The sequence below is a fragment of the Leuciscus leuciscus genome, assembly GCF_965113295.1.
Source record: "Leuciscus leuciscus genome assembly, chromosome: 5".
In the NCBI taxonomy this organism is placed as follows: domain Eukaryota; kingdom Metazoa; phylum Chordata; class Actinopteri; order Cypriniformes; family Leuciscidae; genus Leuciscus; species Leuciscus leuciscus.
In genome coordinates, this window is record NC_138729.1 from 21,963,588 (window position 1) to 21,977,021 (window position 13,434).

The following is a 13,434-nucleotide window of genomic DNA, read 5'->3' on the forward strand; positions in this document are numbered from 1 at the left end:
GTAGTGTATTGTTTATTAACCTGTCAACTTCTATATGGTCTATGAAGTGTAATTTTAACTAAAATTGACATTTTAGTTTAAAAGTGTGCAACATATGCATGAAAAATAAATAAATAAATAAATAATAATAATAATATTATATATATATATATATATATATATATATATATATTTGCAAAATGGGAAATATATACTTTTATACTATATATGTGACCCTGGACCACAAAACCAGTCTTATGGGTAATTTTTTTAAATTGAGATTTATACATAATCTGAAAGCTGAATACATAATCTTTCCATTGATGTATGGTTTGTTAGGATAGGACAATATTTGGCCGAGATACAACTATTTAAAAATCTGGAATCTGAGGGTGCAGAAAAATCGAAATATTGAGAAAATCGCCTTTAAAGTTGTCCATTTCTATTGGCGATAGTGCTGCATCCATTCACAAAAATAAATGTTTTATATATTTAAGGTGGGAAATTTACAAAATATCTTCATGGAACATGATCTTTACTTAATATCCTAATGATTTTTGGCATAAAAGAAAAATCTATAATTTTGACCCATACAATGTTTTGTTGGCTATTGCCACAAATATACCCGTGCGACTTAAGACTGGTTTTGTGATCCAGGGTCACATATATATACTACCGTTCAAAAGTGCGGTCGATGAGTCTAATGTTGATATATAGAAGAGAAAAAAAACTGTAATATTGTGAAATATTATTACAAATTAAGAGAACTGTTTTTATACATATATAAACACTTCACTATATATATATATATATATATACAAAGTGGCCGGAAGTCATTCATTTTTCAATGTGAGCCAGCGGCGAGCTCCGGCGAGGATGGCGAGAGGAGTTGAAGTCAGGTCAACTTTATGGTAATGAGCTATGATGCGGTTCGGCGGCAACCAATCGGAATGTAGTCCAAAGTCCTCCGCTTGAGAGGATTACAGAGAACGCAGTCAAGTAAACTTTGGATCAGACCACATTAGTAGTTCATTTGATAAGAAGGGGCACAACACTATTTCTTACTTCCACATTTAAAAGATTCCATGAGGTTAACTTACACCCTACTTGGTCAGTCTGCAAAAATAACGATCAACATGCTTGTTTGCTTTGCGGCCCCTTTAAAAAAGACCAAGCATTCCATCTACGTCAGAGCGTCCACAAATCTTTCTACGGCGTCGTTGGCAGGGCGGCGAGAGCGGTGTGAACGCACAGTAATATGCTGATTTGCTGCTCAATAATAGATGAATAAAAAGTTCAAAAGAACAGAATCTATTTGAAATAACTGAATAGAAATGTAACAATTTTAAGTATTTAATACTCTTTTTATTCAGTATAAGTGACACTAATGTATTTCAAAAGCAAAAAATAAATAAAAATACTGACCCCAAATGTTCCCAAAATGTATTAACATTTATTCATGTAAACACTTCTAAACAACTTCATACAACAGTGATATTCAGCACAACTAGGGTTGGGTACCGAAATCCGGTTCCAATAGGGAACCGGTTCCGACGTAAACGGTAGTAACGAGACCGAATAAGAACGAAACTTTCGGTGCCTGACTTTTTTTCACCGCCCCCAATAAAACATCTCGCGGCATGAATGATCCAATAACAAGACATCTCCAGTTAACCAGCAGAGCATTCATTTAGTTTGTTTGTTAAATAAGAGACGATCTAGCACTGAACTGTGTTTTTTAAATCAAGTGATCAAAGTGCTCGTTGCCGCTGCGATCAGTGGCGCGGATACAGTGTTTTCTCTTGTGGCTCGCGCACACCGCACTTTCTTCACTCGGACGCGCGCTTCAATACGTTGCAGAGATCGATCTATTTATGAGGCGCCGTCTATACGAGTATGTGCACGGAGAGTTTGTGTGTGCGTGCTCGCGTCTCAGATTAGTATGTGCGCGAGTTTGTGTGTGTGTGTGTGTGTGCTCGCGTCTCAGATTAGTATGTGCGCGAGTTTGTGTGTGTGTGTGTGTGTGTGTGTGTGTGTGTGTGTGTGCTCGCGTCTCAGATTAGTATGTGCGCGAGTTTGTGTGTGTGTGTGTGTGTGTGTGTGTGTGTGCTCGCGTCTCAGATTAGTATGTGCGCGGAGAGTTTGTGTGTGTGCAGGGTTGCCAGGTGCCAGCGAGGTTTTCCAGCCCAAAACCTCGTCAAAAACCGCGAGAATGCACAAAAAAACGCCCAATTTTTTTTTGTGGCTTGTTTCTCGTTTAAACACATTGAAATCATTAACAAGCTTTAAAATTACCCATTTTTCGACCTAGCCTATCCGATTTTAGAAACAATATTCAATTAAATGAATGCAAAAGTAGGCTACACTGACTTCAGTCAGACTATTCTAGGCCTACTATTAAACTATAAGCTTATGTTACGGAAAATAATGCGATCAACTTATAGGCTATCAATGAGTCTGTTTATTGTCACTAAAAGTCGCTTGGAACAAAAGCATTCAGTAACAAAAACATCGAGTAGATATGGAGATAAAAAATAACCCACTTTAACATTTCAGTTATTTCAAATGGCAACATGAAACATGCATATTAGGGCTGGGAGAAAAATCGATTCACCTAGATATCGCGTTTTTTTAATTATTTGTTTTATGATTTTAAAATCGATAAATTTTTTATTACAGAATATTACAGTTAAATTAATTTTTTTTATTTATTATTAATTCAAATTAAATTGCTTTATTTTTACCCTTGCTTACAGATGAGGTTGATAGAAGTTAGCCACTTTCGATTCAATAGAGGATGAAATGTGTCATTACAGAGCTGCACGATTCATCTTTAAAAGTCTGTGATCTCGATTCAAACACCCACGCGATCTTATTCCATTTCGTTCGTCTATTAAACCTTTGACAAAATCATTTTTAAATCTGTGTTGGCGCTGCCGCTGACCAAGAAAGAGTGTCATGAACAGGTCATGAACCGCATTGACAGCTACCTAAGTTTGAAAACCCCGCAATCTACTATGTTGTTTGAGGGGCGGGCAGTGCCGGCGTGCGTCACTTTAGCTGTTGTGAGGTTAGGGGGCACGTCAGCCAGAGTTGTAGTGTGAGTGTGTGTGTGTGTGTGTGTGTGTGTGTGCGCATTGGGTCGCAGGAATAAGGATCTGAAGTGCCGGTGTTTCGGCAACAAAAACCCGCCGAACTGATCCAAAACCAGCCCAATTTTTATCCACCCGCCCAAACCCATTTTTGCCCGCAAAATAGATTGCTAAACCGCCCAATTGGGCGGTAAACCGCCCAATCTGGCAACCCTGTGTGTGTGTGTGCTCGCGTCTCAGATGAGTATGTGCGCGGAGAGTTCCGCGCGTCTCGTGTGTGTAGAGTTTGCGTGTGTGCGTGAGCGACTTTAGATGTGACGTTGTGCATTTCATATAGTTGGAGCATTCAGCAGTATACATGTATGTGTGACTACTTAGTATATGTGTATGCAAGCGTTTTATGTGTGCGTGAATGAAGTTCGATTTAGGCCCTAGACGGCGCCTCATATCTATTCGTTCTGGTGAAATCACAACATATAATGCACACAAAGTGTCCCTGCTTGATATACAACCACTGATGAGCATAATCGGTAAAAAAAAAAAAAAAAAAAAAAAAAAAAACTACGAATGCGGATTAGAACCCAAAACCTCTGACACTCTTGACTAAAGTTCAAGTTCAGCTGCAGTGTTCCTCTTCGGGTAAGTCTAGTATTTTAATGCCAACTGCAAATCTTGCATATCAAGTATGAAGTATATCAAGTATATTTATATGAGGCTATACTATGTGTGTTAAATATCTCGCTCAGTGTCAGATATTTCTCTGTTTTGTAAAAGTCTATAATATATAATATGTAATATAATATATATATATATATATATATATATATATAAATAATATGAGAAGACAAAATTTTTATCTTAACTTAAGTGTTTTCGGCTACATCAGCAGAATTTTTAATTTAATCAGAAAATCTTTTTCAGAAAACACACACAGGTATTATTTTTTTGGTAAAGTGTGTGCGGTTTCGTTTTCTTAAGTACCGGTTTAAGAACCGTTTAAGCACCGGAACCGTTTGAAAAATACCGAGTAGGTACTGGTATCGGATAAAACCCAACCAATACACACTAAGCACAACAGAACAGCTGCACTTCATGTGACGTTGCTTAAATGCAGCCTGTAGGTGGCAGCCTTGAGCTCCCATAAGGTCATGAGACATAACTCCTATCCTTCATATTCTGAAATAAGCTTATAATTAGTATGCTCAAGAAATAGGTTCTTTTTAGAAGTCAGCTAAACCAACTATATTGTTTCTAGATTGTTATTTGGCTTTATCTTTGAAAAGCAATACATTGCAGTATTAATTTAGTCTCGTCATATTTTACCCAACAGTATATGTAGGTTTCATTCAAACTGCATTACAATTTGAAAAACACATCACAAATCATAAAATTTTTATTAGGAAGAATTTTAAAACCCTTTGTTAACAAATCAAATTTTTTGATGTGCCAATGTCCACTTTCATATAAAAATATGAAATAGCCTGTCGACTGTCACTATGACATGTTTATGCGTTTACACATTTGGACCGTTAAGTGCTCTATTATCAGACTGAAGTTCTAACAGGTGCAGAATGAAATATCTGAGTGGGTACTTGACCTAAATGTGTTGCAGCTGGAAAATGGAGCTTGTGATGCAAGCTGTGCACTCACCAGCGATGATGTTGAACATTCTGGGGTTGAGAATGGCAGGACAGATGAGCCTCAGGAAGACGAAACCACTGGGGGACAGAGACAAACACATTTTGGCACTTTGAAAGATGTTCCTCTGTAAACATGCCCAAATGTAGCTTAAATGTAGCTTGCTACCTCACGACTCGGGTCCTCATTGTAGTGTTGGTAGGCCATTTCTGCTGCACAGACTTCTGAAGACAGCCATAAATGTACCTCAGGGTCCTTGGACAGGGAGGAAACAGACAAACTATGAAAACTAAGACTGCAAAAACAGCACAGTACTGTAAAGAATAAATGTAAAAAAAAAAAATCAATGTAGCACTACATGGACAGGATGATAATATAGTAGGGATGCACTGATATAAAAACTTATTTTAGCTGATAGTTATTTCCATGTTACGGCTGATGTTTTACTAGTCTGTCTAAAAAAAAAAAACATATGATTTTTAGACAAAATATATGTGTAGATAAATTGCATTACAATTGATTTAAAAATACATTAAAATGGTTACTTTTTTTATAATCTTTTATGACAGTTTTGTTAGGAATATTTTTTTGTTGCAGGCAAATTTTTGTCAATTTGTTGGAGTTATTTCAAATTGCAATAATATTTTACAATATAACTGTTTTACAGTATTTTTGATCAAAGAAATTCAAAACATAAAAAAATAAAAAATAAAAATACGACTTCAACACCTTTCGGGTCATCTATAACGAAATTGCTGTTCAAGAAATAATGCTCTTAAAAAGTTAAATCTTTGTAATATTTACATATTTATATATAATATTTAAATATTCACGAGGTAATGCAACGCTGTTTGCTAACCAGCCACAACAGAAGAAAAAAAAAAGCATAAGAAGGTAAGAGTTCAGATGACATGCAAGAGCTAGCCTATATTCGGAGTTTCAATTAATTTTTGAAAAAGACTACAAGAGTGAAAGTTTTACTTTTCATTATTCTATTTATTTTGTACTTTTATAACATGAGAGAGGCTTTTCAGTTTTATAGCTGATTGTGAACTCGTATCGAACCGTGACCCCAAAACCGAAGTACGTACTGAACCGTGGCTTCTGTGTACCGTTACACCCCTAATATATAAATAATAAATATTGGTCGATAACTATTGATGATAAAGATACATTTTTGCATCCCTACAGTATATACACAGTGTTGTACTGAAACTAGCAATGCCAAGGCGGTATATGGATAATCAGTATAGATACAAGGCAGTAATGCTGATAGGACACTATATGGTGGTGTGCTATCATGCTTACGGGGGCAAGATCTCAGCAGCCATAAATATCTTCTCCACCAGCTCCGACAGGATGTTGAGTAAATGAGCTAGATTCAGATTAACATCCTCGTTCTTCTCCAGTTTAGATGGGTTCAGCTACAGAGGGAGACCAGAAAACACTCCACATGAGGGAAAAGGATTCTGACTGTTAGTTCAGTTTATTCACTATCCAACAGAAACCTGACAAAAGCCAATTTGCTCAAGGCAGGAGCTTTGGAGAGAACCTCATGTTGGCTCAGACATACTAAACACAAAGCATCAGGACAGGGAGAACAGAACGTTCACAGATCTGAGGCACAATGGAGTATGATGTTAACAGTGAGACATTTTTTTTTTTCTGCTGAATGTTCTGTTTAGTTCCATTACCTCACAGGACTGCTTGCTCTCCATGATCTTCAGTATGGAGTCTTTGAGTGCGTGGTGGACGAAAGGTGTGGCGGTGGCCTTCATGTACTGTTCCATCAAAGTACTGGCCAGAGTTGTGGCACGGAACAGCGTCGTGGCTTCATCTGCAACGCCAAAATGGAAAAAAGCTACATTTTTAGGGATTGGCAGATTACCAAAGTAATGTCTGAAATACTGCATCCTTTTCTGTACATTATACTAAACAGTATAAATATTTTACAATTCAGAGGAAATTGTAATAAGATAATATGATGATACTATAATTATATTTACACTAATGTTAAAAAGTTTGTGGCTGGTAAGATTTTGTAAATGACTTTGTAATAGTATTTTCTGTTTTGGCTGTATTTTTTATCAAATAAATGCAGCCTTATGAAAAGACTTCTTTCAGTGTAAAAAAACTGTTTTCTATTTAAATATATATTTTAAAATGTAATTAATTCATGTTGTTTCCATGAGAGAGAGAGAGAGAGAGAGAGAGAGAGAGAGAGAGAGAGAGAGATCCCAAACTTCTGAACCATACAGTAAATTTAGATTAGATTAGAAAAACTTTATCAATCCCGATAGGGAAACTGTTTTGCCACCAACTTAGACCATACAGCCAACAAACACAATACACAACTAACAGACAGATAAATAATTCTGCATTAAGAGACTATTAAAATCTGATAAAGAACCAGTTAGACATGATTCAAAATAAATAAATAATAATTCAGTTTCACAATTCAAAAGTACAGAATGCAAAAATAATAATAAAAAATAATATTTAACAATTAACAGTGTTCGTTGAAATATCTGACCGCTGCAGGAACAAAAGACCTTCTCATTCGCTCACTAGAGCACCGAGGCATTACCAGTCGCTCACTGAAAGAGCTTCAGAGCCCTTTAAAAAAAATTGTGTAGTAGATGGCCTTCAAAAAGCAAGACAATTTTTAGTTTCAACCTTATCCTCTTCTCCACAGTAACCTCAAATAAGTCTGGGGTGAGACCAATAACAGAACCAGCTCACTTGATCAGCTTATTTATCCTATTTTTGTCCTCAACAGACATGCTTAACAAAGAACACTAGCTAAGATCCCTTGATAAAAAACATCTAAAAGCTTTGTGCTGATGTTGAATGATCTGATGATTAAAGAGATAGTTCACCTGAATGAATTTCTTTCTTCTGTTGAACACAAAAGAAGATTATTTTGAAGAATGTCGGTAACCAAACAGCTGATGGACCCCATTGACTTCCATAGTATAGATTTTTTTCCATTCTAGGGAATTCAATGGGGTCCATCAACTGGTTACCGACATTCTTCAACATATCTTCTTTGTGTTCAACAGAAGAAAAAAATTCATACAGGTTTGGAACAATTTAAGGGTGTCTAAATGATGACAACATGTTCATTTTTGGGTGAACTATCCCTTTTAATTAACTTAAGTCTGCTATATGAACTTGATATTTGGATTCATCCATGTTCTTTCTGCAATTTAAGTCTTAGCAATTCATTTCAATGGTTTATTTCACATCCATTCTACACTGTCCAATCCACTCAGAATTAGAGATGTCAAGATGGATTAATTAGATGGAAATTTTGAGAATACTACTTATAAGTCTTAACTTATAAATATTAACTAGGTCAGTTGTTGCTTTATAACCTTCCTGCAGGTCAAGTCACAATCTAATATTCCTAAGGAAAACTTTCACCATGGTTGAGTTTGTAAATTCACCCACAAACCAAATTGAGTCGATAATACCAATAGTGGTTTCGTGAGAGCTCTTCTCAGAACACACTGTACATTTTCAAGACGGTGTTTGATTGCTCAGTTTAAATGAACAATTGTTCACTGCTCGAAAAGAAGAACTGTGTAAAACGCACAAGCAAAACTGAAGCTTTGTTCTATAACTAAAACATGATGAACAAGCCTGAGGGAAGCTGCCCAGCCTCGATGCAGCTGTGACATCTGTTTGTGGTTGAATACTGAACTTTGAATAATACAAAGAGAGAGCCCTACCCTCCATATTAATTTCTCTGTCATTCAACGTCCTCAGTAAGGGAGCTTCGGCCCGCTCGTGTCTTAAGATCCGGAGCAGGATGCTGGCCAGCAGGGTGCGGTCCTGCCCACAAACGTGAGCCAACGCATAGATCACATGATAGTCTTTCTGCAGGATGAGCTGGGGACGGACAGCGGGATCATGTCAGCAAAAGATGCTTTATTAAAAAACTAATGTTCTAAGAATATGTTTCTAACATTCACGATAAGTCCTGAAAACATTATTTCTGAATGTTCAAAACATCCAGTTTTAAAAACAATTTGAATTATAATTTTTTTTTTCTTGGTTAAGCGAATATGAAGGTAACATTCAATTTCATCTTTTTGCAAACATTATGGGAAGGTTACTTTTGAATGTTCTTTGGACATTCTGAACGAAGATCGAACTAAAACATTTTTTTGGGAAAAACATGAATAATGTATAAATAATACTAACATTTTGTGAACAATTTTAAACAAACATCCTATTAATGTTATTGGAAGAATCTTTGTTTATAACTTTAGAACGGAAGCCAAAGCTCTGAGAATGTTCCCTGTTAGCTGGGAATCTAGCAAAGTAAAAAAAAAAAAGAAAAAGTTAAATTGTTTTAATTCTTTTTGAAACCAGCATGGGGTGCGTTTCCCGAAAGCATCTTTAGCAAACTATATGGTCGCAAGTTCCGTCATTATCAGCATAGTTCAACGAGTCGGTTTCCCCGAAACCCTAGTTCTAACGAACACTCGCAAACAGCATCGCAAAGTTGTGTGGTCTGAACGACGGCTCTCGACCTGTGGTTACAAGCATAGTTTCTAGTTTTGATGACAGGTTGACTTAATAAATTCCTATCTTGAGAGCAAAATAAGCAAGCTGTCATTCAGTACAATCTGTATCTTTTATTTGGAATATGAAAATTCATGAGAAATAGTCCTCAGATATAATGTCCATAATTTATGGCAAAACATCTATCATTAATTCGATGACAAACAGATTAATTAAAATAAGAAGAACCACCAACGTGGTTGAACGAACACTTTGCGACAATACGGTTTCGGGAAACTAGCTAGATGATTTCTTTAACGATGCATCGTACTATGGGAGTTAACCAGCGAGTTGAATCGTTTTACGGAAACGCACCCCTGTATGGTTAACTACAAAGCCACATCCCCATCTGTGTGTAAAAAATGACCATGTGCACACTCACTTCTTTGAATTCACTGTACTCTTCCTCAGGCATGATCTTCTCCATGGAGAATCGCACTCTTACGCGGAGCGAGCCTGGTTCGATTCCCTTCAGCGGCACATAGGAGCTCAGAGGAAACCACTCATCGATCATTTGCCCCCTCTGCAGCTTGCTCAGCTGGCAACGCATGAACACTGAACACATACAGAAGAGAAACAAATTAGAGAAGAGCAGTAGTCGTGCTTTGCTCTACAAAGTGCCAGCAGAGGGCGCACTTGTGCAAGGAAAAAAGAACGGAGGGATTAAAGGAATGTTGCAGGTTCAGCAAAAACTAAGATCTATGTATGGAGCATCTGTGACATGCTGACAATTACCATACACAATATCTGATAATAACTCGGATAAAAAAAAAAAAAAAAAAAAAAAAAAAAAAAAATCAAGGTTACAACAATATGCACAGCACCAGACAATAAACATCAAAATTATATTAAATACACTACCGCTGATAAAAAATAAAAATAATATTTCTATTCAGCAAGGATGCATATCTATTTCAGATTTCTATTTCAAATAAATAGCTTTCTTTTGAACTTTCTATTAATCAAATAATCACCAAAAAAACAACGTACTAGTTTTCACAAAAATATTAGCACAGCTGTTTTCAACATTAATAATATTAATAAATGTTTCTTGAGCACCAAATCAGCATATTAGAATGATTTCTGAAGGATCATGTGACACTGAACACTGAAGTAACGATGCTGAAAATACATCTTTAGGAATAAATTACATTTTAAAGAATATTAAAATTGAAAACAGCTATTTTATATTGTAATACAATTTATTAATAAAACAATATAACTGTTTTTACTGTATTTTTGATCAAATAAATACAGCCTTTGTGAGCATAAGAGACCCCAAACTTTTGAACGGTAATGTACAGTATATATATAAGGATACCAGAAAGTCTATATATAAGGATACCAGAAAGTCCACTAAAGCCCCTTTCACACAGCGCTTTGAACCCGGCAAATTGCCAGAGCGCCTTCTGTGTGAACGCAAACTCGACCCGGGATTTATGCCGGGATCGATGCCGGGTCGGGACCTAGTAACATTGCCGTGTTCAGTCCCGGAACGCGCGCTGTGTGAACAAAAGCCGTAATAATGCCGTGTCGTAGTGATGACGCTGAAGCGCGGGATCGTTCATCAGCTGTGAAACGGTACGTAAAGCGCAATTTTATGATCGAATCAGAGAAAAAAAATGCACAAGCGTGGTTTCTCGAGAGAGAGAGAGAGAGATCGCAGCTCATAAGCAAACTTAAGACGCTGCTGAGACATTACAAGTCACATCGATGTCACGTGTCTTTACGGCATTTTTACGGGTTGTGTGTGAACGCACTCTCTGATTCCGGAAAATCACTGGCAGTGTGAATGAACCAAAATCAAACGAACCCGGGTCAAATCCCGGGTCACTTTATCCGTGTATTTTCCGGAATCTCTGTGTGAAAGGGGCTTAACAGGAATGATGTCAATAAAACATCACAAAAAGTGTATCTAACTGTACAGCTCAAATAATACACTTAAATTGAATTATTAGTGCTTTAACAAAAATATAAGTTTTAGATTTGTGCTTTTAAACCCTCAGTATTACTATAACAGCAAGAACCAAAATAAAAAGAGTTTTCTGTGGTAACTGACATTATGCCACAAATGCTGTCGACGGAGCTTCCGGAATATTCCTTTGACAGCTCATGATCCATAAATGTCTTGCTGCCTAATTTTAAATATGATTAAGAAGTACATTTTATTTTTGAGTGCTTAACACCAAGACATTTTATTTGTCTAACCAATCATATTTTTATCCACACTTGATACTTGCAGAGTGTTAATTTTGGACCAACTGTGAGGTATTATCAAAAATAATCATCACTATAATTGTATGGGAAAGAACAGATAATGATACTCACAGATGTCACTTTCTTTGCTCTTCTTGGTCTTGTTGCTTAAGCTTATTTCGAATCTGTTGATGTCGCTTGACAGGTCACTGCAAGAAAGAAATAGAAATTAGAATCTTAACCGAGCGACACTTTTAAAAGCTCTAAATGAGTCGAGAGTCACGATGAACTCACTCAAAGATGAACTCTTCAGTGAACACAGGGTTCTGTCCCTCTCTAGGGTGAGTCTTCGCCACCTGCACACTGTTCAGAGAGATGTTGCAGTAGGGGTTGGTGAAGTGTTTGATGGGAAGTTTGTGGGCTTCCTCCACATACAGGACTAAACTGCTAACCTAAGGTGAGAGAATGACACGCAAACGTTAGATTTTTCCCTGCTCTGTAATGAATAAGTGATGAGATGTCAGACTTTGTCCAAAAATATGCCTGTGGTAATGAAGATGACGATGTTCTTTTTAGATTTAGCCCAAATGGCTCGACTGGGATCAGGTGCTCTGAAAGGGGTTTTCATCCCCCTGCTCACCAGCATCCAGACGGTTCAGCTGTGGCCCCTTCTGACAGCACATTCAGAGCCATCTGAACACCCGACTTCATGATTAAGGGAAAGACAGCCACAGCCACATGAAAACAGTGAGATTTCACACACAATGACTGCTCTCTCTTACCTGACGCAAGCGCTTGTTGAATGTGGTCTGTAAGGGTTTCCTAAGATTATTGCAGAACGTCTGTAGGCATTTCAGCCAATCCTGTGAATGCAGGACATAACATTTTGGTAATAGATTCATTTTATGTAGACAGAGAGAATGTTTTTAATATATTTAATTATAAGAAGATGCAATAAGATTATCAAGCAAGGATGCATTCAATTGATCAAAAGTGACTGTTAAAGGTCCCGTTCTTCGTGATCCCATGTTTCAAACTTTAGTTGGTGTGTAATGTTGCTGTTAGAGCATAAATAATATCTGTAAAATTATAAAGCTCAAAGTTCAATGCCAAGCGAGATATTTTATTTAACATAAGTCGCCTACATTGAACGGCCCGTTTGGACTACATTCCTCTACTTCCTTCTTTAATGACGTCACTAGAACCGTTTTTTGACTAACCTCCGCCCACAGAAATGCTCCCTCAACTCTACCGAAATTCGTTAAATGTACTTGCGCACTTCTTATAACTTACTGTGTTTACTCAGCTCTTACGGTGATTTTCTGAAGTAAAACTGACGCTTCATCTTTTGTGTGATGTACAATAAACTTTATTAAACTCATCAGTATATGTTTGATCATCATTCGGACCTGGTCCGAAACAGCAGACTTGTAGGCTATTAATAAATAATGGATACATACAAGCAGATGACAAATACGTTATAATAACCGTAATTAAACTACTAAATTATACCTGTTTCATCTCTATACAGCACTCTGACTCTGTAGGCATTATTGTCCGACTCGAAATGAACACCGTTACTGAGAGTTTCTGATATTATCATCATTCTGTGAGATGAAATTGTCCTGACAGACTGAGCGCGAGCTCATGAAGCTCCGCCCCCTGGGTCGTCCAGCAGCAGCTTATTTGCATTTAAAGGGCACACACTAAAACAGCGCGTTTTTCTGAGCCCCCAAAAATGACAATTTAAACATGCTGTAAAAAATGTTCTGTTGGGTATTTTGAGCTGAAACTTCACATACACACTCTGGGGACATCAGAGACTTATTTTACATCTTGTGAAAAGGGGCATAATACGGGACCTTTAAGACTTAGTTACCAAAAAAAAAAAAACTTTTATTTCAAATGAATGCTGTTCTTCTGAACTTTCTATTCATCAAAGACTGATTAAAAATCA

At 36.9% G+C, this 13,434-nt stretch overlaps 1 protein-coding gene across 2 annotated transcripts in view; it reads right to left on the reverse strand.

The window, feature by feature from the left end:
* The window catches only part of rasa1a (RAS p21 protein activator (GTPase activating protein) 1a), a 55,684-nt gene that overhangs the window by 9,736 nt on the left and 32,514 nt on the right, over positions 1 to 13,434 (reverse strand). For both annotated transcript variants that reach the window (XM_082170000.1, XM_082170001.1), the window contains exons 13-21: positions 12,260 to 12,340; positions 11,772 to 11,929; positions 11,610 to 11,686; positions 9,664 to 9,836; positions 8,444 to 8,603; positions 6,404 to 6,546; positions 6,018 to 6,133; positions 4,878 to 4,964; positions 4,722 to 4,789 (exon numbers count right to left, since the gene is read on the reverse strand). In XM_082170000.1, coding sequence (XP_082026126.1) covers positions 4,722 to 4,789; positions 4,878 to 4,964; positions 6,018 to 6,133; positions 6,404 to 6,546; positions 8,444 to 8,603; positions 9,664 to 9,836; positions 11,610 to 11,686; positions 11,772 to 11,929; positions 12,260 to 12,340 — 1,063 coding nt within the window. The remainder of the gene's footprint in view (positions 1 to 4,721; positions 4,790 to 4,877; positions 4,965 to 6,017; positions 6,134 to 6,403; positions 6,547 to 8,443; positions 8,604 to 9,663; positions 9,837 to 11,609; positions 11,687 to 11,771; positions 11,930 to 12,259; positions 12,341 to 13,434) is intronic.